At 46.4% G+C, this 26,626-nt stretch overlaps 1 protein-coding gene across 1 annotated transcript in view; it reads right to left on the reverse strand.

Moving 5' to 3' along the window:
- Positions 1–26,626, reverse strand: part of alk (ALK receptor tyrosine kinase) — a 580,497-nt gene that overhangs the window by 10,893 nt on the left and 542,978 nt on the right. The window contains exons 18-24 of the mRNA XM_056296340.1: positions 18,742–18,897; positions 16,306–16,422; positions 14,220–14,406; positions 12,928–13,018; positions 12,684–12,748; positions 12,462–12,591; positions 11,227–11,324 (exon numbers count right to left, since the gene is read on the reverse strand). Coding sequence (XP_056152315.1) covers positions 11,227–11,324; positions 12,462–12,591; positions 12,684–12,748; positions 12,928–13,018; positions 14,220–14,406; positions 16,306–16,422; positions 18,742–18,897 — 844 coding nt within the window. The remainder of the gene's footprint in view (positions 1–11,226; positions 11,325–12,461; positions 12,592–12,683; positions 12,749–12,927; positions 13,019–14,219; positions 14,407–16,305; positions 16,423–18,741; positions 18,898–26,626) is intronic.

Consider the following 26,626-nt stretch of genomic DNA (forward strand, 5'->3'; position numbering starts at 1 on the left):
CAAGACAATAAACTGAAGAGACGGTGGTGTGTATCCTCTCTGTGACGTGTCGTACAGGTGTGGATACTTTCGCACCTTCTACTCATATATTTTCGGAATGTGTGTGGTGTTAGTGTGTGTGTGTGTGTTATTGTAGATAGCGGGACCGAAAACTAAAGCATTTATGATCCTAATTTCTTTTGGAGGTGGTAGGTATTGTCTCAGAAAGTAAGGGGAAAAATCCCAGAAAATTAAAATTATGCATAATTATGCATAAATATGCAAAATATGCATTTTTCTAAAAATGGCTAAAAACCACTTCTCGGCATTTCAGCTGATTCTGAGCCTTTGGGGGGAGGGAGCTGGAGTGGGGGGGGGTTAGGGGCAGGGGGAAGGCGGTTAGCTGACAGGATGAAGAGGAGGGAGATTTAGATGGGTGGATAACCACACCGCAACTTGGTTGCGGGTCACTTACTAGTATGATATATATAATCATTCAGAACATTAACATGCTGCACAGATTTGCTCATGCCTTGTACCTTTCCCTAGTTTTTCCGAACTTTTTCATTCATTTGCATCTTTAAGAGAACTCCACATGTCTGAGATGTCTGGAGAAGAAGCTCCCCGGTGAATGTGAAGTTGAATCAAACCATCGCGTTGCCCCTGGCAAGACTGTAAAGGGTATGGTTTCATTTGACGCTTTTAAAATTCTGCCCACCCAGTGTATCCGGAGTACTGGATGAATGAGATCTTCAGGGATAAGAGGTGCTATATACAGCCAGATCGGTAGGAGCGTGTGGGTGGGTTGGCTAGCAGAGAGATTTTATAGAATAGATGTTTGCATTGTACCCAGTTGTTTGTTGTTTGAGAAATTGAAGCACTTGTTCACACAGTATCGTCTCTCCCCCCCGCCCCGGTCTGGGAAAACAGAAATGGAGCCAGTACTTTGCATTCAGCTCCAAGTAGTGTATGCTTTTATTAACACACGAAGAAGTGATGTTGCCTCACTTTGCAAGCAGATGCATCCGAGTTGCCAATAAATACCCCGAACCTCATCTCAAGGACTGGTGAGGGAAGCAAGTTTTTACAGTAATAGGTTTGCTTTTTTTGGGGGGCGGGGGGGTTCTCCCTTTTTCTCCCCAATTGTATCAGACCAATTACCTCCCTCTTCCGAGCTGTCCCGGTCGCTGCTTCACCCCCTCTGCCAATCTGGGGAGGGCTGCAGACTACCACATGCCTCCTCTGATACATGTGGAGTCACCAGCCGCTTCTTTTCACCTGACAGTGAGGAGTTTCGCCAGGGGGACGTAGCGCATGGGAGGATCACACTATTACCCCCAGTTCCCCCTCCCTCACGGACAGGCACCCCAACCGACCAGAGGAGGCAGTAGTACAGCGACCAGGACACATATAGTGCTGCTTGAAAGTATGTGAACCCCTTGAGCAGTTTAGATTTTTCTGTTGTTTTACCATGATTTTCTTATTCTATCATCACCAGTTTTTATGTATGAAATGTCAGATATACACTACCGTTCAAAAGTTTGGGATCACCCAAACAATTTTGTGTTTTCCATGAAAAGTCACACTTATTCACCACCATATGTTGTGAAATGAATAGAAAATAGAGTCAAGACATTGACAAGGTTAGCAATAATGATTTGTATTTGAAATAAGATTTTTTTTTACATCAAACTTTGCTTTCGTCAAAGAATCCTCCATTTGCAGCAATTACAGCATTGCAGACCTTTGGCATTCTAGCTGTTAATTTGTTGAGGTAATCTGGAGAAATTGCACCCCACGCTTCCAGAAGCAGCTCCCACAAGTTGGATTGGTTGGATGGGCACTTCTTGCGTACCATACGGTCAAGCTGCTCCCACAACAGCTCAATGGGGTTCAGATCTGGTGACTGCGCTGGCCACTCCATTACCGATAGAATACCAGCTGCCTGCTTCTGCTCTAAATAGTTCTTGCACAATTTGGAGGTGTGTTTAGGGTCATTGTCCTGTTGTAGGATGAAATTGGCTCCAATCAAGCGCTGTCCACTGGGTATGGCATGGCGTTGCAAAATGGAGTGATAGCCTTCCTTATTCAGAATCCCTTTTACCCTGTACAAATCTCCCACCTTACCAGCACCAAAGCAACCCCAGACCATCACATTACCTCCACCATGCTTAACAGATGGCGTCAGGCATTCTTCCAGCATCTTTTCATTTGTTCGGCGTCTCACAAACGTTCTTCTTTGTGATCCAAACACCTCAAACTTGGATTCATCCGTCCACAACACTTTTTTCCAGTCTTCCTCTGTCCAATGTCTGTGTTCTTTTGCCCATCTTAATCTTTTTCTTTTATTGGTCAGTCTCAGATATGGCTTTTTCTTTGCCACTCTGCCCTGAAGCCCAGAATCCCGCAGCCGCCTCTTCACTGTAGATGTTGACACTGGTGTTTTGCGGGTACTATTTAATGAAGATGCCAGTTGGGGACCTGTGAGGCGTCTGTTTCTCAAACTAGAGACTCTAATGTACTTATCTTCTTGCTCAGTTGTGCAACGCGGCCTCCCACTTCTTTTTCTACTCTGGTTAGAGCCTGTTTGTGCTGTCCTCTGAAGGGAGTAGTACACACCGGTGTAGGAAATCTTCAATTTCTTAGCAATTTCTCGCATGGAATAGCCTTCATTTCTAAGAACAAGAATAGACTGTCGAGTTTCAGATGAAAGTTCTCTTTTTCTGGCCATTTTGAGCGTTTAATTGACCCCACAAATGTGATGCTCCTGAAACTCAATCTGCTCAAAGGAAGGTCAGTTTTGTAGCTTCTGTAACGAGCTAAACTGTTTTCAGATGTGTGAACATGATTGCACAAGGGTTTTCTAATCATCAATTAGCCTTCTGAGCCAATGAGCAAACACATTGTACCATTAGAACACTGGAGTGATAGTTGCTTGAAATGGGCCTCTATACACCTATGTAGATATTGCACCAAAAACCAGACATTTGCAGCTAGAATAGTCATTTACCACATTAGCAATGTATAGAGTGTATTTCTTTAAAGTTAAGACTAGTTTAAAGTTATCTTCATTGAAAAGTACAGTGCTTTTCCTTCAAAAATATGGACATTTCAATGTGATCCCAAACTTTTGAACGGTAGTGTATGTTTATCAATTTCATGTACTTGTTTAGTGGGACTTGTTTAAGTAGCCCAAAAATTACATGAAACATGGAATTAGTGTATGTGCAAAAGTAAGTGAACCCCCAGCTGCATTGGTTAAGTCAAGCAGGTAACAGACTTAGGTGAAACACATTTGGGTGCTTAATTAATCATTTAAGCAGACCAATGAAATGAGACATCCTTGGGAAAGGGTTTGGCCTGCACTAATTAAAAGAGAGGAAATCAACCAAACCACTGTGGTCCCATACAAATCCACAATGCCGAGAGCAAAGGAGATATCCGAGGACATGAAGAAGAGGGTAGTGACAGCCCATCAGTCTGGGGAGGGCTATAAAACCATCTCCAAAAGATTCCAGCTCCATCCATCCACTGTAAGACAAGTAATTTACAAATGGAGGGCCTTCAACATGACAGCAACTCTGCCTAGAAGTGGACGCCCATCAAAACTATCACCCAGAAGCACCAGAAAAATAATACATCAGGTAAAGGCCAACCCACACATCACCTCTAGAGAGTTGCAGACCTCTCTGATAGCATCTGGGACAAATGTGCATGCATCTACAATCAGACGAAAATTGAATAGCCATGACATTCATGGGAGGGTTGCTAGAAGGAAGCCTCTGCTCTCAAAAAAGAACAAAGCTGCCCGTTTCAACTTTGCCAGAGAGCACTTGGACAAACCAGAGGACTTCTGGAAGTCCATTCTCTGGACAGACGAGTCCAAAATAGAATTATTTGGTCACAATCAAAACCAACATGTTTGGAGAAAAGCCAACACTGCATATGAAGAAAAGAACCTCCTCCCAACAGTGAAGCATGGTGGTGGAAATGTGAAGGTCTGGGGCTGCTTTTCTGCTTCTGGACCTGGATGACTCCATATTATCCAAGGAACCATGAATTCTCCAGCATATCAACAAATTCTTGACCAGAATCTCCTGCCATCAGTCAGGGAGTTGACGCTGGGACGAAAATGGATTATGCAACAAGACAATTACCCAAAGCATTCCAGCAAAACTACAAAGGAATGGCTTCAGAGAAAGAGGATTCATACTCTGGATAGGCCCAGTCAAAGTCCGGACCTTAATCCAATTGAAATGTTGTGGCGAGACCTGAAGAAGTTGGCACATACCAGATGTCTCTCCAACCTCTCTCAACTGGCAGAGTTCTGCAAGGAGGAGTGGGCAAAAATCCCCATAAGCAGATGCGAGAGACTGCTTAGTGGTTACAGAAGACGTTTGGTTGAAGAAATGGCTGCAAAAGGAGGAGCCACAAGCTACTAATACAAGGGTTCACATACTTTTGCACATGTTAAATTTTCAGTTTTTGTGAAATAAACCACCTTTGTTGAATTAAATAATGAAAATATATATATTTTTTGTGTGTGTGTCCATTATTTGGAAGGTGTGCTTTACAAATTGGGATTTGGATGTATGTGTAATAAGCTTATCTTAATGTTTTTTACAAAAATATTGACCATGTCTGGAGGGTTCAGAAACTTTCAAGCAGCACTGTATGTACCCACATCCGGCTTCCCACCTGCAGACACGGCTAATTGTGTCTGTAGGGACACCTGACCAAGCTGGAGGTAAAACCAGGATTCGGACTGCAGAACCCTGTGTTGGTAGGCAACAGATTAGATCGCTACGCTACCTGGATACCCTCAAGTTATAGGTTTTTAGTAGGAATATGGACAGTTATGTGCTAGTTTCATCTGTCTGCTTCATTGTCTATTAACTTTGAATCTGTGATGACAGAATAACTGTTATTATGGATTATGCTGCTTAAATATTGAACAAAGAAGGACATACTGCCCCCATTTCAGGATGCTGGTTTTATGGCAGTACTACTAATTTTCAAGAAAGGCCTTTCCTTCAAGAAAAGCCTAAAAACCTTTCTTTTCCAGGCTTACCTTAATCCTTAAATGGTTACTGTTGCACCTGACTTACTTAAACACCATTACGAATGGTGTCTACTGTTGAGCCCTTTTCTATTTGCACCTGACAGCAGAATTTGCCTTTTTTCTGACTTGTCATTGTAAATCTACTTTTTCTTTTATTCCCGTTCTTCGCTTCTTGATGATCTAAGGCACACTTATGCTAAATGGACTTGTCTTGACATGAACTCTTGGCTACGATACAATTACTATGTAGCAGATGTACTACTGCTCCTACTTTCTGCAGTATTACGATGATGTGATTACCATGTAGCAAATGTACTACTACTGCAACTTTCTGTATATGATTACCACTTAGCAAATGTACTACTACATCTACTTTCTGTAGTATTACTATATGATTACTATGTGGCAAAGGTTACTACTACTACTATGAAAGGATTACTAAATGGCGCTCTTTTATGCCAGTTGGTAACATCTGAATGTATCTGTTGACTTGTGTAAGTCCTTCCATCTATTATCAGAACCGCTTATCCTGCTCTCTGGGTCACGGGGATGCTGGAGCCTATTCCAGCAGTCATTGGGCAGCAGGCGGGGAGACACCCTGGACAGGCCACACACACAGACACACACATTCATACCTAGGGACAATTTAGTATGGCCAATTCACCTGACCTACATGCCTTTGGACTGTGGGAGGAAACCAGAGCCCCCGAGAAAACCTATGCAGACATGGGGAGAACATGCAAACTCCACACAGAGGACGACCTGGGATGGCCCACCAAGGCTGGACTACCCCGGGGCTCAAACCCAGGACCTTCTTTCTGTGAGGTGACCATGCTAACCACTGCGTCACCGTGCTGCCCCTCTTTAAGTCATTTTGGATAAAAGCATCTGAGAAACTAGTTAATGTAATTCTAATTCATGATAGCTAACTAACTCCTGATATGTTTATTTTTGAAGCATCCTTTTTTTTGTTTCTCTGTAATGAGTCTGCTTTGACACTTTAAAGGCTGTGTCACATGTGCTTTCATGAATTAACATAATGGTGGATGCCAATGAAGATTAAAGGATTATTTATTAAAGTATTAGAAAACAATAAAACCATTTGAGTGGCATTTTAACTCTCAGATACAACGAATAATTTTTATTCATTGCATGACACCACATGTACACCCACTCCACTCTCTCCGGTGGTGTAGTTAAATCCAGTAGTCCTTGTTAAATAGCTCAGAAATCCATGCAAGTGATTTGTTTTTGCTTGTGGGTAATGCTGGGCCTTGAAACGCAGCTCCAGTTGCAGCTGGCCTGCTGGAGGCTGGAGGTGAACAGGGTAATTGTACGGTTGTGATACCTTGTGCAGCATGGAAATCCCATTTTAAAAGAATGTTAATGGTCCTTACAGAGCTCATTTACATTTACATTAATGCCTTTTCCATTTAATGTAAAGCACTTTGAATTGCCTTGTTACTGAAATATGCTATACAAATAAATTTGCCTTTGCCTATGGAGTATTTGCCTCATGCGGTGTAAAAAAGGGGCCAAAGGGCTTCATCATGCTTTCAGTCAGCAAACTCTCTCTCTCTCTCCCTCTCTCTCACAGCACTAGTCACTCTCAGAAATGATTAACCCTCTGATTTAAACTGAGGTTTCCTGCGGCTTGTCTTCCAGCATACGTAGTAATTCCCAAGCAGGAGGCAGCATTATCGGAATGCCAGCTACTCCTCCACCCTCCCAGCATATGCCCGCCCTTTACTCAACCCCAAGCAAACACACCTCAATAAAAACTGAAATTAGCCTCCAGGACAGGGTTAGGGTGAATTTTATACGAGGCTAAAGGTGGGAGTGGGGTGCAAACAGAACCTCACCAAGAAGAGCAAGCCATTACGTGGACTGATGGGGCTTTACTGTGCCATGTTGGAGCAAACAAGCTTTAATAGGTCTCGTTTGTCATTGGACAATACCCAGGAAGTCACAGAGAGGTGAGGGGGAGTAAAGGGGGCTTTATTTGAATTGTCTTGATTTCATTATTGGCGACTTGTTCCCTTATGACTTTTACTTGACTTTTGACTGCCAGTGGGAATGAGGGGTTAGTAAGGGGACACTTTGTTGTCTAGTGCCTTGGATGCAGACTGTGAATTAGGGAATGGTGGCCTGCTCCTGTGCCAAACTCATCTTTCTGCCAGCTCAAAGGTAGCTTTTCACCTGGGTGTGCTGAGCCTGGAGTTCAGACACAGCTGCAGAATGGAGGGAAAAGCTCGGTTGGGGGGGGGGGGGGTTAAATCTGACATGTGTGCAAGGGTTGGGCAGGATGGGAGAGATTCCATGAGAACTTAAGAGTAGTTGTGCACTTGATTTATTCTAATAATTATACAAGTAAAAATAAAAAGAAAGCTTGACTTAAAGTAATCGACTGCCTATGGCGATCATATCAATCTGGATGGATATAAGCAGTTTCCTCTAGAACAATAAAAATGAGGGGAAAAAATCAAAAATTGATTAAGCCATCATCCTGAGTTGTGATTTGATTGTAGAAATCTCCTGCTCCTCTTTGTCTCTATATGGGCTAGTACAAGTAGTACTAAGTGTTTTTATGGCATTTGGAGAAATAATTACTCGCTACCTTCTTTACCGTGATCCGACAGAGGCTGTAGTATGTAGTATGCAGTAGTAGCTGTATGGCATAGATGCATTGAAACGTTCATCAATATTGCGCAACATTGTTGAATAATCGTTCATAGAATAATTTCAGTTATATTGGACAGGATGGGACAGGAATTGAAATTTCCAACATAAGAAAAAATGGGGCAAAAAATTGAGGGAGTTGCAGCACCAGGATGATATGGGAGAATTGTGTGGCACACTGCATTTCAATAGCTGAAGTGAAAGAATGGGATCCCTGTCTCCCAGCTCCCTGTCACCTCCCTCTTGTTTGGCTTTTTATTAATTATTGAATTAATTAAATTAAGTTTCTTTTATTAATCCCTTGGGGAAATTCAGTCACTGCAAATTAACCCATCCTAGCTGTGATCTGTGTGGCTTGGAGCAGTGGGCTGCTGCCTTGATGCTGCGCCCGGGGACCAACTCCAGTTCTTTTTCCAATTGCCTTGGTCAGGGGCACAGACAGGAGTATCAACCCGAACATGCATGTTTCTTTTGATGGTGGGGGAAACCAGAGCACCCAGAGAAAACCCATCGCAGACACGGGGCGAACACACAAACTCCATACAGAGGACGACCTGGGATGACTCCCAAGGTTGGACAACCCCGGGGTTCGAACCCAGGTCCATCTTGCTGTGAGGCGACAGTGCTAACCACTGGGCCACTGTGCCGCTCCAATGTTGTCAGATTTGGTGCTTGGTTCTGGGTCACCAACATTCATGAGTTTGTGGGCTTCAGCAGCCCTGCCATACATGTGGCTGTTTTTGATCTACCCAGAGTTGCTCAGACACGTGCGCTCACATCTCCAGATAATCTTTGTTTATATTTATATATCTTTGTTTATATATCTGCAGTGTAGAGACTCATCAATATTTTGGATTTAGCATTCAAGAACCACTGATTGTTCGAGCTCTGGTATCTTATCTGTAGTAATGGGATAGTGTTGCATTACACTCACTGCAGTTACCTATGACGTCAGTATAGTTTGACGCACAGTTTGGATGCCCCTTCACCCTCCGAAATCTTAACATTCATTGAGATTTCACCTTTTCCCATAACTCCTCATTCACGACAGGAGTCCATGTACAAGGTTTTAATATAGTGTACTGTCTTTCATTGGACTTTGAATGTTTATCGCTGTAAAGGATTTCCTCATTCCAGATTTCTGTCGATCTTTTGAAAGAAAGCGCTAGTTCAAAGTTCAGTTCATAATTATTCTGCCTGCACTGCGCTGAGAGGTGAACATCAGTCTCATCTTAGCTGTCACTGTCAGGGCTGTCTCTCTCTATACCTTTTGATTTATAGATCATCATTGTAGCCCAGGATTTCCCATGTATTGTGCCTGTTCAATTTTACAAATGTATATACTAAAGCCTTTGGTGAGATTTTGTCGAGGAGTAGCTGACTCAGGTGTGTCCACATTTTTTCTGAGGGAGATGCTATACACTGGGCTTTAACAACATCTGCCCTAGCAGATTAAATAGTTTTATTAGCCACACGACCAAGGCCGGTAGAATTTGTGTTCAGTACCCCGCTCTTCCAAACCATCTCGGTCGCTGCTTCACCCCCTCTGCCGAGCCGGGGAGGGCTGCAGACTACCACATGCTTCCTCCGATACATGTGGAGTCACCAGCTACTTCTTTTCACCTGACAGAGTTTCGCCAGGGGGATGTAGCGTGTGAGAGGATCACGCTATTCCCCCCAGTTCCCCCTTCCCCCCAAAACAGGTGCCCCGACCGACCAGAGGAGGCGCAAGTGCAGCAACCAGGACACATACCCACATCCAGCTTCCCATACAAACCAGCGATCCCCGTGTAGGTAGACAACGGAATAGACCGCCATGCCACCCGGATGCCCCTAACATAGAATTTTTTAAAACACATCATGATTTTGAAAGGCGTGGCCAAGAGACAGCATATATATAGAAAACAGAAGGGGGCCAAGAACTGAGTTATCGAGGAAGTAGAGTTACCCAGAACAACAGAAAATGTTCTGTTGGAGAGGTTAGAGTGTAATAAACTAAGAGCCGAGCCCTTGATGCCTACCCAAGTCTCTAAGCAATGTAAGAGAATACTGCGATCGACTGTGTCAAAGGCAGCACTTAAGGCTAAAAGAACTAAAATCGAGCAGTCACCTCTGTTTGCAATAGGGCCGGAAATATAAACAGACTTTCTACAAGTATTTAAAAAGCTGAAAAGGTCATTAAAATCCTTTTTGGTCAATTCAGACTGCTGACGAGTTGCATTGTTTAACGATCACTTGATTGGTGCAGTACAGGAGTGAGTGCAGCAGCCCTGGAAGCTTATCCAGGATATAAGGGACCGTGGCTCCAGGAAAAGGGTGTGTGGCTACATTGAGAAAATAGATGTTCCTGATTATGGAATCCCCAACTATTAATTTGGCTGGGGAGAAAATGGAACGAGGAGATGAGGCTGTGGGTTCTCATGGTAGGAGAGTGCACAACCCACACTGTGTGTTGAAATCATTGACCGGGGATGGGGTGTACGAGCAAGTGAGTGTTGTGACGAGGCAGCAACATCAGCTTCAAGAATGGATTTCCCTCCCAGCTTGGGGCAAGGAAGACTTTGAGAGCGTCTAATCACAGCCTCTTTCAGGATGTTATGACGGGAAGAGGAGGTCATTACCCAGGATGAGGGCTATTGTTTTGGCATCACAGTGGGATTGCGAGCCACCTGAACACTGCTAGCCACTAGTGGGGTATTTGCAGTGTCAGCAAGCACCATTTACACAGAGGGGTCCAGATCAGGACACGTCGGAACCGCTGGAACATCAGCTGGGTGGACCAGAGTGTCGTCAGACAGGGTTGCGTAGCGGTTGAAGAGGCTTAGGCGAGGGGGTGAAGCGCCCCCGTCCGAGCCTCTCTTGCAACAGTGAACCACCACTTAGGCCCAGGACAACTGGTGTCGAGCAGGAGGAAAGCCATGGACAAGTAGAGGGGTCCAACAGAACTGTGTCCTTGATGGTTGCACTGAGAGAGGAAATAGGTTTGTTTAGACTGTCCATGAAGCTTGTCAAAAGGGAGTCTTTCTTATGGAGTTCATCAGACAGCTATCGAACATCCTCTTCAATGTCAGCGATCTTTGTTTGTTTTCTTGAGTAGCACACAGTCCTCACAGGGCAAAGTTGGCATAATTGTTTTTGTTAGCTTAGCCACAGGCTAGAAACAAGCCACATACAGCCCCAGCACTACAGAATCTGAGGCTTGAGTGTGATCAAATCAGTGCAGAAGTCGATAATCAATTAAAATTCGTAAAATAATAATAGACAAACCAAAAAAAATCAATTAAAATAATCCAATGGTCCCAAGGAGTTGTTAAAAGCAAGAAGAGCAACAAACAAACAAACTGGCAACAACTGAAAGGACATGTTTGTTTCCTGTATTTCTCTTCCCCCTTCTGTGTTTATGTAGACATGCAGAGTAGCACTGGGTAAACTTTCAAAATGATATATCGTGTTTGTTTGTACCACATCTTTTTACATATTCATTTGTACGGTTGTATATACTGTACCTATGTATAAACTGGTTCTCCTCCAGATACTGACAGCCCCTGGCAATATCCCTGGCCACGTTGAGAAGGTCCACCATGGACAGGCTGGATGGATGATCCTGATAGCACAGGCCACGGGCAAAACAGAAAAAAGGCTTATCAGATATTATGTACATCATCTAGAGACAACAGAGAGAGGGATGTTACTAAATGCATCAGAAGCAGACTTGGTCAAAAATACCGGATGAATTAAATTGTGACAATGACGACTCAAACGTATATCTGAACACAATGGCGAATTTGACTTATCTACTTTGACTGGTGTTGTGTCTCCACTTTGACAAGTGGTGTGTCCAGGTGCTTAAAATTTTGGAGTGGGAAGATAAATAGAGCAGTCTGTCAAAAATTTCTATTTACTATCTATTTTTGCTCATGTTTTGTTTTGTTTTTTTGGTATTTTCTCCCCAATTGTATCTGGCCGAGGCATCCCGGTTGCTGCGCCACCCCCTCTGCTGATCCGGGGAGGGCTGCAGACTACCACATGCCTCCTCTGATACACGTGGAGTCGCCATCCGGTTCTTTTCACCTGACAGTGGGGAGTTTCACCAGGGGGACGTAGCATGTGGGAGGATAACCATATTCCCCCCCCCCCCGAGTTCCCCCTCCCCCCAGAACAGGCGCCCCGACCGACCAGAGGAGGCACGAGTGCAGCGACCAGAACACATACCCACATCCGGCTTCCCACCTGCAGACACGGCCAATTGTGTCTGTAGGGACGCCCGACCAAGCCGGAGGTAACACGGGGATTCGAACCGCCGAGCCCTGTGTTGGTAGGCAACGGAATAGACCGCTACGCTACCTGGACGCCCTGAGTTTGCTCATGTTTGATCTGAAGAGTAGAGATGCTACCTTACTGAGACAAGGAAGGCAGACAGACAGCCAAGTAGAGAAACTGGAAACTTATCAACACAAACACACTCTGTTTTTCTCTGTATCAAGCACATGCAGACACACAATCACGTTCACACATATGTGCTCACATGCTGACTTACGCACACATAGTATCGGATACAAGCCCTCGCATGCATGCACACCTGCCCACATATGAACACACACAGTAATGGAGACAGTGGTTTCTGTCTGTTAAGGGGACTGCATACACATTTGCTTGAGCACGCATTTATTTGTAGAGTGTATATCAGTGTGTGCAAATCCACCTGTGCATGACTGTAAGTGTGTGGGTGTGCATGTCTCACCAGCCGGGGTCTGGTCTCTCTCAGGAAAGTCTTGAGGTCTCCCCCAGCCATTAGCTCCAGTAGAATAAACCTGGGCAGGGCCTTCATACTGACTCCAATACAGCGTACAATGTTCTGATGGCTGAACTTACTGTAACACAGCAGCACAACAGAGGCAATGTGAAGAAACCAATGGAAAGTGGATGTTACTGCTGTGTGTGTGTGTGTGTGTGAGAGAGATACCTAATTATCAAAGCCTCCATGAGGAAGTCCAACTCATCTTGCTCAGAGCATACCTCTGGAAGGGTCTGTCGTAAATAAGTTAAAAACCAAAACATTGCTATTAAAATAAATGCAAAAAATTACATGTTCATAAAAGGCACAGTTAGATATAACTGAGTGTGTCTAGAGAGGCGTGTGAGATAAAAGCTGTGGTGCTCAGGGGTATAAAGAGAGAGAGAGAGTGGGCGAGAGAGAGAGCAAGCACCTTGACTGCCACTTGCATGGGACTTGGTTCACCCGGGATGCCAGCTGCGAGTCCTTCATACACCTCACCAAAAGCGCCGTGACCAAGACCCCTGGACACACCCAGCAAATTACATAAGCTGTTTACATCTACAGATATTTTCGTATCTTATAATTTACATATACCCCCCATAGTATCTCCCTATTTACTTTCTACATCAACCCCTGCAGTCTGATGCTAACGTCACGTCAGCTAACTCTACAGAAAGGCTGCGCATTTGCGCTACATCTGGCTTTACAAAATTGCTCCCTTAAAGGAGGTGTGCTCAAGGAGTAGGATGGAGGAACTATTTGGATTTCTAGGGGGGGAAAATGGTGTAAATGTGAAATTCCGCTACAGTATAAATTTAAACTGACACTTGCTTAAAGCTCTTATCAGACTGTGAGAAAACGGACAGTCCCGATAAGCTTTAACTTATAGACTGCCGTCGTGACACATATCCAGTAGGGCGAATTCCAACAAACACTAGATACACAAAAAGACACAAGAGTCGGTGATAAACGGTAGAAAAATTGACGTGTTAAAATTTTATCATGGCTGAGAAAACGCAAGGAAACATCTTGACCCGCCGTCTTCCAGTAATTACTATTTTCTCCTTCACTTGGCTCAGTTATTGAGTGAAGTGTAGATGCTAAAAATACTCGGGACACCTTACAAGAATGACAACTACAGCAACCCGTAATGTAAAATTGTGTATTTAAAACACTCCTTATCCGACTCTCCCCACAGCGACTTGTCCATCAACCTACCTGAAGAGGAGTTCACTGATGTTAGGCTTTTATTAATCTGCCCAAAAGCCCACTTCCCTTCTTCCTTTTTTTGTGTGGATACTTTCCCCCCTTTTCTCCCCCATTGTATCTGGCCAATTACCCTATTCACCCGAGCCTTCCCTGGTTGCTGCTCCACCCCCTCTGCCGATCTGGGAAGGGCTGCAGACTACCGCATGCCTCCTCCAATACATGTGGAGTCACCAGCCGCTTCTTTTCACCTGACAGTGGGGAGTTTCACCAGGGGGATGTAGTGCGTGATGGAATCACGCTATTCTCCCCCCAACAGGCGCCCTGACCGACCAAATGAGGCGCTAGTGCAGCAACCAGGAGACATACCCACATCCGGCTTCCCACCCGCAGACACGTCTTTAGGGATGCCCGACCAAGCCAGAGGCAACACAGGGATTCGAACCAGGATCCCCGTGTTGGTAGGCAACGGAACAGACCGCTATGCTACCCGGACGCCCTTCCCTTCATTTTTACCTGGTGAGGGAGATATTGCGTCGCGGCACCTCCTTCAGGTCGCTGACGGAGGCCGTCTTGCCGGCAAAGCAGTAGTTGGGGTTGTAGTCGGTCATGATGGTGGAGGCGCGCAGCTTGCTGAGTTTGCAGTCGGGACTCTGGAGCTCCAGCTGAATGGACTGCAGCTCCGTGTGCTTGCGTCTGTACACTGGTTTAGACAGACAGCGTGGAGCGATGGGAGATGCGAGAATTTTCATTACAGAGTGAGATATCCACCATGGTGGAGGGGGCGGGTGGGTGGGTGGGGGGATGAAATGGAAATCTTAATAAATGACACGTCTCCTAGATAAACATGTACTGGGATGCTTGCCTTGTTGTCAGCGACCATTTCAGTTTGCGCGACAGCTGTGAAGTAACGGTGCTTTTGTGTTGTGGAACTACCGACTGAAGTTTTTTTTTGTTGCATTGAAGTGTATTGAGATGCATATGTGTGTATTTAAGAGGCAATCAGTGATGACTGCATGCAAATAAAGTTCATACTGTGCTAAATCCTCTCGGCAAAAACTAGTGTCACTGCCAACCACAGATACCGATGACCTCAAAGAACTGTCCTAAGCTACAGTTCACACAGCTGCTTATGCAAACTGTTCATTTATTTATTTATTTAATGTGGATTTTTCCCCCTTTTCTCCGAATTGTACTTGGCCAATTACCCCACTCTTCCGAGCCGTCCCAGTCTGCAGCCCACCCCCCTCTGCTGATCCGGGGAGGGCTGCAGACTACCACATGCCTCCTCCGATACATGAGGAGTCACCAGCTGCTTCTTTTCACCTGACAGTGAGGAGTTTCACCAGGGGATGTAGCGCGTGGGAGGATCACGCTATTCCCCCCCCCAAACGGGTGCCCCGACCGGCCAGAGGAGGCGCTAGTGCAGCGACCAGGACACACACCCACATCCGGCTTCCCACCTGCAGACACGGCCAGTTGTGTCTGTAGGGATGCCCAACCAAGCTGGAGGTAACATGGGGATTCGAACCGGAGGTCCCCGTGTTGGTAGGCAACGGAACAGACCGCCACACCACCCGGGCGCCCTGCATTTATTGTTTATACATTCACCGTCTTCTGTCTGTCTCTCTCTCTCTCTCACACACACACCACTAACTTGACCTTGACTGGGGCTGCAAACGCATTAGGGCCCAGGAAGAATGTGTTTGTGTTAGTGTGTGTTTGTCTGTGTGTGTGGACTTATTTATATACCAGGTTCTGGCTAATGTACGAGAGTTGTCAGCTGCCAGCCGAGCAGCCATCCATCATTAGCACATTTCATTCATCACCGAGGCGTTCTCACACCTCGGCCACCGCATTATGTACTGGAGCGCGTGCATGTGCCTGAGTGGATCTGCCTGCGTGTGCGGGTGGAAGCTGATGGCTCAATGAGTGCATACGTCTGGCCGTGATAGCCTGAAAGCAGCAGTGGCTGACGACGACGGCGGCAGCCTAGCCAGGGCCCAGATGCTGGTTTTCTCTCTTTGTCAATACCCTTGTAAAGGGGTGATGGAGTGAGATGTGCAGGGAGCTAGGCTTGTTGTTTGTAGGTGTTTTGGTTGTGTGTGTAGGTGTTTGTGTGTGTGGTCTTCTGTGGAGTTTGCATGTTCTCCCCGTGTCTGCGTGGGTTTCCTCCGGGTGCTCCGGTTTCCTCCCACAGTCCAAAGACATGTAGGTCAAGTGAATTGGCCATACTAAATTGTCCCTATGTGTGTGTGTGTGTGTGTGTGTGTGTGTTTGTGTGTTGGCTCTGTGATGGCCTGGCGGGCTGTCCAGGGTGTGTCCCCGCCTGCCACCCAATGACTGCTGGATAGGCTCCAGCCTCCCCGTGACCCTGAGAGCAGGATAAGTGGTTTGGATGATGGATGGATGGATGGGTGGATGATCGTGTGTGTGTGTGTGTGTGTGTGGCCCTTGTCGTATTCATGAGCAGTAGCAGGTAGGAGTCCAAGAGTCTACTTTAACATATGACTTGACGTCCTTGCACACTCACATACTGAAAGGACCATTCTTGTGTGTTTTCCATTTTTAAACCCCCCCCCCCCATTTGTGGCTAACGTACTTATCATGACTCCTGACACAGCCAGCAGCAGGGCAGCAATGAGGGCCGAGGTGCCCACCGAGAGCCCCAGAGCCAGGTGGGAGAGAGACTGCTGGGGAGACGGCGTGGAAGAAGCCTCTGGAAGAAGAAAATAGGAGGGAAAGTGCCATCACACAGTTGTCGTCCCCTGGGGTGAGTCAACATTCACTCGGATGCTCGGGTCCCGCACTTAATTAATTAGTGATGTGAAAGCCGCGAGCTTTGAGGGAGAGACCGGAGGAGCATGTCGATTCCCCTTAAGTGATGAGGAGATCATTTCGCTTGTCCGAGCCGAGGGAGCTCATATTGAACCGGCGACCTGATACGACCTGGTTTCCTGATGTTGTGTAAAGGTTGTTTATCAGTGTGAGCAGTTTAACAGATTATGGATTGAGGAGAAGTGATGTGCTTATAAGAAGTTACCGAGACAGCGGGAGTATTATCTTATTATTTTACCACACTCATATAGGACGTATGAAAGGATTAGTTTGAAGTCCATCTCTGATTTATTACTCACCGCTCACGTGGCACATGGTTTCATTCAGTCATCCATCCTTCTCTTCGTATTAGACACACGGCTCGTCTCCTACAGGTCAGTGCAATTAACGGAGGGCAAATCCACAGCCTTCGTTCAGAACGAAAAACTCTCCGTGGTTCAGCCAAAGCTAACGTGATGATACAGCCTCAGTAGTTCATAACATTTGGTTACGATTGTTTTCCTGCCGTGTTACTTCCTACAAGAGATCACCAGCAGGAGTCTTGCCACGCGGTACAGCGAAGCAAACAATGGGAATTTAGCTATATAAATGACTGCAAAATATGTATTTATTTATTTTTACACTCCCCCGCCTTTTTTTCCTCCCCAATTGTATCTGGCCAATTACCCCACTCTCCGAGCCGTCCTGGTCGCTGCTCCACCCCCTCTGCCAATCCGGGGAGGGCTGCAGACCACCACATGCTTCCTCCATGTGGAGTCGCCAGCCGCTTCTTTTCACCTGACAGTGAGGAGTTTCGCCAGGGCGATGTAGCGCGTGGGAGGATCACGCTACCCCCCCCCCCCCCGAACAGGCGCCCCGACTGACCAGAGGAGGCGCTAGTGCCGCAACCAGGTCACATACCCACATCCGGCCTCCCACCAAGAGACATGGCAAATTGTGTCTGTCGGGACGCCTGACCAAGCCGGGGGTAACGTAATGTCAAAAATAAACTCGGGATTTGCCATGATGTTCTGCTGTAGCATCATGTCCGTGTTGGCTTAGTGTCTTCTTTTTTTGCGTTAAATGAGGGCTGTTGATTTGTCCCCCATTAAACTGCACCGACTTCTAAACGGCAAGCCGGAGCTTGTGTGTCCAGTATAAAGACCAGCATGGATGACTGTGAAAACGAAACCTGCCTTTATACTATGTGAGCACTGAGTATAAAATAGAGATAGACTCCAAAAACTACACACACGATATGCTTATCATCGTCCAAATGTCTTAACGCTACAGTCACGATGACTTACATGCAGATAAATGGCTTTTAAAAAAAAAAAAAAATTCTACCACTAGCATATGCAAGAAAAAGCTTATCTATGAAAATAGAAATCATGAAGGGTGTGGTAGTTGCTTATTTCAGTCGTTACAGTTGGGTACAGATGGACCTGCCCGGGAGAAATAAGACTGCACATAGCAGTCAAATGCACAAGAAGAAGGCAGATAGTGGAAGGTTTGGAAAAAGAAGTTAAATTGATGTGGCTGATATGCAGATATGACAACACCGATATCATCATAGCTGTTATCTTTAGTATCCACCATTAGTAATTAACCCAGGGATGACCTAAGACGCTGTTCCCCTGTTAAAAAAAGAAAAAAAGAAGCCCTCACGGTTAACGTTGTCTTGCACGGGGCAGTATTGTACGGTGACACACGGTTCAGTAGGCTCATTATGAAAGTCCTCCAAAACTCACTCTGCAGTTTTAATACATTTGCATTGATTTTTGAAATTTAATCTTTTGTCCCAATTCTTTCAAAGTCAACTTGCCACACAAAGGTTTTATCCAGTGTAGCTGGAGAAAACGACACACCAGCCACAGACGGAAAAAATCAACACTTCCGAATAAAGTCGAACACCACCACATCCTTTTTCATTAGCAGGTTATGTTATACTATGGATTGAGGATCTTTACGAGTCACTAAGAGACTATTAAAAAGTGCTTCCTCGGATAAAGATTCAATAAATTACAGGAGCTCGCCATCTTAATTAGATTTGCAGATTAATTTATCTCTTCATTTGGTTGCAATCTATTACAGGTACACCGGCACTCATCTTAATTCATTTCTCTAGTTTGATTAATTTGACACCATTATGCATGGATGAGAAAGAAAGAGTGAATAGTTGTGCATTGGAAATACTGTCTAGTGTGTGTGTGTGTCAGACCTGTGGCGTTGATGCAGGACACCTTGTCCGTGGTGAGGATGAGGTCGGGGTCGCAGTAGCAGACGGTTCCTTCCCCTGCCTCGTAGCACTCCCCAGTCTCACAGTGGCTGCAGTTCTGCACCAGGTTTATCATCACCTCACCGTCCCCTTCCATGCCTTTTTACACACACGCACACAGCATTTAGTGTGTGATCAACGAGACTTCGCTTTGGGCCTTGCATATTATGCATTATTTAATGAATTAAAGTTATTCATCGAAACACCCGTGACTTTCAGGTGCAACTACAGTACATGTTTTATTGCTGTAGTTTGGTAAAGTTGGCTCACCATTTGTGAAACACCTTGAACAGATCCCTTTCTTTTTTTTTTCTGGCTTTTTCTCCCCAGTTGTGCCCGGCCAATTACCCCACTCTTCCGAGCTGTCCCGGTTGTTGCTTCACCCCCTCTGCCGATCCGGGGCAGGGCTGCAGACTACCCACATGTCTCCGATACATGTGGAGTCGCCAGCCGCTTCTTTTCACCTGGCAGTGAGGAGTTTTGCCAGGGGGACATAGTGCGTGGGAGGATCACGCTATTCTCCCCAGTTCCCCCGACCCCCCCGAACAGGCACCCCGACCGACCAGAGGAGGCGCTAGTGCAGCGACCAGGACACTCACCCACATCCAGCTTCCTACCCGCAGACACAGATGGCCAGTTGTGTCTGTAGGGATGCCTGACCAAGCCAGAGGTAGCACAGGGATTCGAACTGGCAATTCCCATGTCAGTAGGCAATGGGATAGACCGCTACACTACCCAGATGCCCCCCTAAATGGATCCCTTTCTAAGGTGAGGAACTAAAACTCAGAGTTGGGTAGTCAGGATCCAATGCAGTATGCAGCTAGCCTTGACCCCTAACCCCAGTCCAGTTAAAAATGCATATTGTTCACGTCTAAACAACTGAACCCCTTAAATGGTTTGACGATTTTTTTTTGGTTTCTTCGGATGTCCACAGGGAGGCAGCAGTCCATATGTAATTTATTGTAAACTGCAATATGCTGAAACAAATTAGAGCGATAAATTAGTCATGGTCTGTAGTGGTGCCGATTAGTAGGCACCGGGAGTGTGCTAGCACTTTGAAGTTTATACAGAGATAAATGGTTTTCTATAAGCCTCTCGGGTTTTATTATTTCATATCACCTGCATAATCTGTTTTTGCTCTTGTCATTACTAGTTAGTCTGAAAATGACTATAAACGAAATGTCAGGCATTAAAGCAATACATAAAAAAAAAAAAACACAAACTTAAATGTGTTTTTTGAGCTGTAAACTGAATATGACTACGCCGGTGGTGATAATATTGACATTTCATGGATTGAAAATAGCTCAACACGCCATCATCTACGCCATCAAGGTGGCGCCGTGGCAGTAGCCTCAGTTCTGCACTCTCTTGTACTTTTTCTGTTTTTGTTTATTTGTTTAGTTTCGGGCATCTGATTAGGATGCCCCCTGGATGCCTTCCTTTGGAGGTTTATTGGGCACGGCCAACTGGGAGGGGACCCCGGGGTAGACCCAGAACTCGCTGGAGGGACTACATGTCCAATCTGGCCTGGGAATGCCTTGGGATCCCCCAGGAGGAGCTGGAGGGTGTTGCTGGGGAGAGGGACGTCTGGAGTGCCCTGCTTAGCTTGCTGCCGCCGCGACCCTACCCCGGAGTAGCGGCTGAAGATGAGATGAGATGTTTGGTTTCCAGCCCCCACTCACATCCAGCAAGGAAGAATTTATAAGTCTCCAAATGTCCACTGGACAAACTGAACAGACTTTTTACAGACTTTAATTGAACATCTTAATGAAAGTTGCCGAGGTCTTGATTGGCACAGCCCTGCGTGGACTACGATGAAGGGGTAAGTGAGCTGGAGCGCTCGCTAAACTGCGACAGTGGGTATTTAGAACCGTGCTCCCATCAATCCACCTCATGAATGTCCGTTCCCCGGCCAACAAGATTGATGAACTGCTACTCCCAGATGGAAAAATCCCTGACTTTTCCAGATCTCCCGCCCTGTTTCCCACTGAAACCTGGCTTAGTGAGCATATCACAGACAGACAGTACACTTCAACTGCCGCAGTTCCAATTCCTCCGGGTGGCCTGCGATACGGAGCGGCGACATATGCTTCTACATAAACAAAGGTTGGTGTACAGATGTCAGTGTTAAAGAAATCATGCAATCCTCACTTAAGACCCTTTTCATTGACTGTAAATGTCATCATTCATTCTGGTCGGTGTCTATATCCCAGCCCAGGCCCGTGTTAAAGAGGCGTTAAAACACCTGGCTGATCAAATTATAAACATGGAGTGCAAATATCCAGACTCCCTACTCATTATCCTTGGGGATTCTAACAGAGCAAACCTTAAGCCACGAACTACCAAAATACAAACAGCATGTTAAATGTCCCACCAGAGACAAAAACACCCTAGATCATTGCTACATAATATTAAAGGACACCTATCACTCTGTCCCCCATGCAACCCTGGCCCTGATTTATCTAATCCCAACCTACAGGCAGAAACAAAAATCTGCAAAGCCTGTGGTTATTGATTTATAAATTTATTTCTAGTTTTTCCCCTTATCCCACCCGATTAACCCAATGGCATATGGCCGGAACTCTTGTCGAATAACTCCCCTGGCTCACGTTTCCACAGGAAGGAGTTAGTCGCAACACCAGCTTCCCTCAAACTCGTGTCGGCTGCTCTCATTATTTTACACACTGAAGTGTCACATGGATTGCGTTACCTTCAGGCCGCGAAGGAGATGTAGGGGGAATGCTTTCGGTTGCTTGGCTGCAGGCGCCTGGATGGGCCAGAGGAGTTGCTGGAGAACGACGAGTCCCCGAACACTACATCGATCTACACCTACTATCCCTCGGGTAAGGTTGGCCTAATGAATGTCTTACCCCATGGACGCTCTGGCCGTGACCGGTTACGGCGAGTCTGGGATACGAACCTCCCAGCCACATGATGAGCAGATTGCAAGAACTGCGGTTTATTCCGCTTGGCCATCAGAGCGGCCTAAAGCCTGTGGTTAAACTGTGAGGAAATGGACCAATGAGTCAAAACTTGAGCTCCAGGCCTGCCTCAACTGCACTGACTGGAGTGTTTTTGAGGCTGCATCTACAGACCTGGATGAACTTACTGACACTGTGACATCTTACATCAGCTTTTGTGAGGACATGTGTGCCCACCAAAACCTTCTATACCTTTAACAACAATAAGCCCTGGTTCACAGCAAAACTCAGGCAGCTTCTTCAGGCCAAAGAGGAAGCCCACAGGAGTAGAGCTAGGATCTGGTATAACAAAGCCAGAAATACACTCACAGAAGAGATCTGAGTGGCAAAAAGGTGCCACTCTGAAAAGTTAAAAAATAGGTTTTCTGCCAACGACCCATCATCAGCCTGGACTGGTTTAAAGATATTACCAGCTACAGGAGACCCCCCACTGCAGGGAACCATCAACTGGCTGACGACCTAAATTAATTTTACTGCAGGTTTGAAAAGCAAACTTTAACACCCCTCACCCTCTCCAGCCACAATACACAACCAACTGCAATCCCTGCCAGCCACTCAACCCCTCCTCACCAAACCCCCACCCACACTCAGGATGTGTTGAGGACATGTGCCAGCTCTTCCAGAGACAGAAGACCAGGAAGGCACTGGGCCTGGATGGTGTGTCACCCTCCTGTCTTAAAGTCTGCGCTGACCAGCTGGTCCACATTTTCACATGGCTCTTCAACAGATCGCTGGAGCTGTGTGAAGTCCCCTCCTGCTTCAAGAGCTCCACTATCATCCTGGTCCCCAAGAAACCCTGTATCACAGGTTTAATTGACTACAGGCCCATTGCCCTAACGTCTGTGGTCATGAAATTCTTTGAGAGACTGGTGTTTGCCCACCTGAAGGAAAGAAATTGCAGGCCCCCTGCTCGACCCCCTGCTGTTTGCCTACTGAGCAAACAGGTCAGTGGATGATGCAGTCAACATGGGATTGCACTACATCTTCCAACACTTTTACTCCCCAGGAACCTACGCAAGGGTCCTGTTTGTGGACTTCAGCTCAGCGTTCAACACCATCGTCCCAGATATCCTCTTTTTCTCCCGAATTGTACCCGTCCAATTACCCCTCTCTTCCGAGCTGTCCCAGTCGCTGCTCCACTCCCTCTGCTGATCCGGGGAGGGCTGCAGACTACCATGTCTCCTCCGATACATGTGGAGTCGCCAGCCGCTTTTCACCTGACAGTGAGGAGTTTCACAAGGAGGACATAGCCTGTGGGAGGATCACTCTATTCCCCCCAGCCCCCCCCCCCCGAACAAGCGCCCCGACTGACCAGAGGAGGTGCTAGTTCAGTGACCAGGACACATACCCACATCCGGCTTCCCACCCACAGACACATCCAATTGTGTCTGTAGGGACACCTGACCAAACTGGCGGTAACACAAAAATTCGAACTGGCGATCCCCGTGTTGGTAGGCAACGGAATAGACTGCCTGCACTCCAAACTTACCCGGCTCACTGTAACAGCCCCCATCTGCCAGTGGATTAAAAACTTCCTGTCAGACAGGAGGCAGCTGGTGAGGCCGGGGAAAATCACGTCCAACACCTGGACAATTAGCACTGGCGCCCCCCAGGGATGTGTGCTATCCCCTCTACTCTTCTCCTTCTACACAAGTGACGGCACCTCCGGTGATCCGTCTGCTAAACTCCTGAAGTTTACGGATGACACAACCATCATTGGCCTTATCTGGGATGGTGACGAGTCTGCATGCAGACGGGAGTATGAATAGCTAGCTCACTGGTGCGGCCATAACAACCTGGAGCTGAACATGCTCAAAACAGCAGCGATGACAGTGGACTTCAGGAGGAGTCCCCCAATACTGATCCCCTCACCATACTCAGCAGCATGGTGTCTACAGTGAAAACCTACAGATTACTGGGTTCCACAATCTCCCAGGACCTAAGGTGGACATCCAGCATAGACACAATCATCAAAAAGGCCCACCAGAGGATGTGCTTTCTCCACCAGCTCAAGAAATTCAACCTGCCCCAAGAACTGTTGATTTAGTTCCACACTGCAGTAATCCAGTCTGTCCTCTGCACACCCATCACTGTCTGGTGTGGTTCGGCCACCAAACAGGACAGGGACAGACTACAATGGACAGTCAAGTCTGCAGAGAAATACATTGGTGCCAATCTGCCCTCCATTCAGGACTCATAAACCTCCAGACTCAGGAAACAGGCAGGCAACATCACTACAGACCCATCACACCCTGGTCACAACCTGTTCCAACTCCTCCCCTCTGGCAGGTGCTACAGAGCACTGTACCCCAAAACAACCAGATATAAAACCAGTTTCTTTCCGCGGGCTGTCATTGAAATGAGCACTTAGCACTGTCAAATAAGTCCAACCATTTTGTATATATCATACTGTACTGTACATTTTACGTATACTGGTACAGTCTGTCATGTCCACCTACCTCAGGCATGTATGTAAGTAACCTGCTAACATCTATTTCAGAATCTCTCTCTATTTCAATTACTACTACCACGTTCGGCTGCTCCCGTTAGGGGTCACCACAGTGGATCATCCGTTTCCATTTCTTTCTGTCTTCTGCATCTTCCTGTCACACCAGCCACCTGCATGTCCTCTCTTACCACATCCATAAACCTCCTCTTTGGCCTTCCACTTTTCCTCTTCCCTGGCAGCTCCATATTTTGCATCCTTCTCCCAATATACCCAGCAGCTCTCCTCCACACATGTCCAAGCCATCTCAATCTTGCCTTTCTGGCTTTGTCTCCAAACTATCCAACCTGAGCTGCCCCTCTAGTATACTCATTCCTAATCTCCAGCTGCGCCTCCTGTCTTTTCGTTAGTGCCAGTGTCTCTAAACCATATAACATAACTGGTTTCACAACATCTTGTAAACCTTCCCTTTAACTCTTGCTGGTACCCTTCTGTTGCAAATCACTCCTGACACTTTTCTCCACCTTGCCTGCACTCTCTTCTGCACTCCCCATTACTTTGGACATTTGACCCCAAGTATTTGAACTCATATGCCTTGGTCACCTCTACTCCTTGCATTCTCACCATTCCACTGTCCTCCGTCTCATTTAAGCATATGTATTCTGTCTTGCTCCTACTGATTTTCATCCTTCCTCTCTCCAGTGCATCCCTCCATCTTTACAGGCTCTCCTCAACTTGCACCCTACTCTTGCTACAGATCACAATGTCATCTGCAAACACCATAGTCCACGAAGACTCCTGCCTGATCTTGTCTGTCAATCTGTCCATCACCATTGCAAACAAGAAAGGGCTCAGAGCTGATCCTTGATGTAATCCCACCTCCACCTTGAACCCATCTGTCATTCCAACCGCACACCTCACCACTGTCACACTTCCCTCATCCATGTCCTGCTCCACTGTTACATACTTCTCTGCAGCTCCCGACTTCCTCATACAATACCACACCTCCTCTCTCAGCACCCTGTCACATGCTTTCTCTAAATCCATAAAGACACAGTGTAACTCCTTCTGACCTTCTCTATACTTCTCCATCAACATTCTTAAGGCAAATATCTCATCTGTAGTGCTCTTGCGTGGCATGAAACTATACTGCTGCTTGCTAATTGTCACCTCTCCCCTTAACCTAGCTTCTGTTACTCTTTCCCATATCTTCATGCTGTGGCTGATCAACTTTATACCTCTGTAGTAGCCACAGTTCTGCACATCACCCTTATTCTTGAAAATCGGTACCAGTGTGCTGCTTCTCCACTCCACAGGCATCCTCTCACTTTCCAAGATTGTGTTAAACAATTTAGTTAAAAACTCCACTGCCATCTCTCCTAAACATCTCCATGCCTCCACAGGTATGTCATCAGGACATGTCAATCAGAGGTGGGTGACTCACCTCCCCCGGACCTGCCCTTGAGTGTGCGTCTGTGAAACTGTACTCATTTTCAAATATATGTTGATTGCGACTCATCATTTAGTTCACTTGCAAACTTGCAAGTTTCTTACATTTTCTACCAACCTTTTGAAGTTCTCTCAATTTACAGTTAACTATAGTTATATTATTTCATCAGTTTCAATTTTGACGGAATGGTTTGGACTTGTGCTTTTGATGGCTGTCGAAGCACCGCCGGAAAAATGGGTCAGCCGGGCTGGGCTTGTGCCATGGCTGAGGGAGCAGTTGTCCCGTTGCCTGACTCTCCGCCACTGGAAGCTTTGGTCCGTCGCCATCCATCCAGCCATTGTCTGAAACGCTTATCCTGCTCTCAGGGTCGCGGGGTCGGCCCATCTCGCAGCAAGTATAATTGGCTGCAGAATGGAGCGGGGTTCAACATTGAACGTTTAATCCCACCCACTGCTTGATTTTATTGGTTTAATTGTAATATGGGCAGGGTTAAAAAGGGCTGAGGTTAGGGTTAGGAATGGGTGGGTGGATGGATGGGATTGAACATTGATTGTTTAACTCTGCTCCATTCTGCAGGTTGCAGCCAGGTTCCCCTTTTTCCCAGGACCTGCGAAGGGGAACGGGTATGGCATTGTGCAGCGCATAGCCGGCAACTCACGCTGGGCCCTTCTCACGGATCTACCCAGCTACTCTTGCCCATGTGCGCCCCCCCCCCCCACCTCTTGCCCATTTTTTATCATTTTTGAAAATTACGCAGTGGATGTAGCTCCTAACACGAGCAGCCGAAAGTAGTAGTAGTAGACGGAGCTGGTGGAGCTAGGCTCAAACCTGGGGAAGAAGTTACACTTTAAAGCGATAACTAATGCAGAATAAATATTTCTTGATTGGAGTTTACTGCATACTATTTCAAAGATAAAATAGAGTGAAATATGTACAAGTACAACATTGTAT

Source organism: Lampris incognitus, chromosome 16 (assembly GCF_029633865.1).
Source record: "Lampris incognitus isolate fLamInc1 chromosome 16, fLamInc1.hap2, whole genome shotgun sequence".
In the NCBI taxonomy this organism is placed as follows: domain Eukaryota; kingdom Metazoa; phylum Chordata; class Actinopteri; order Lampriformes; family Lampridae; genus Lampris; species Lampris incognitus.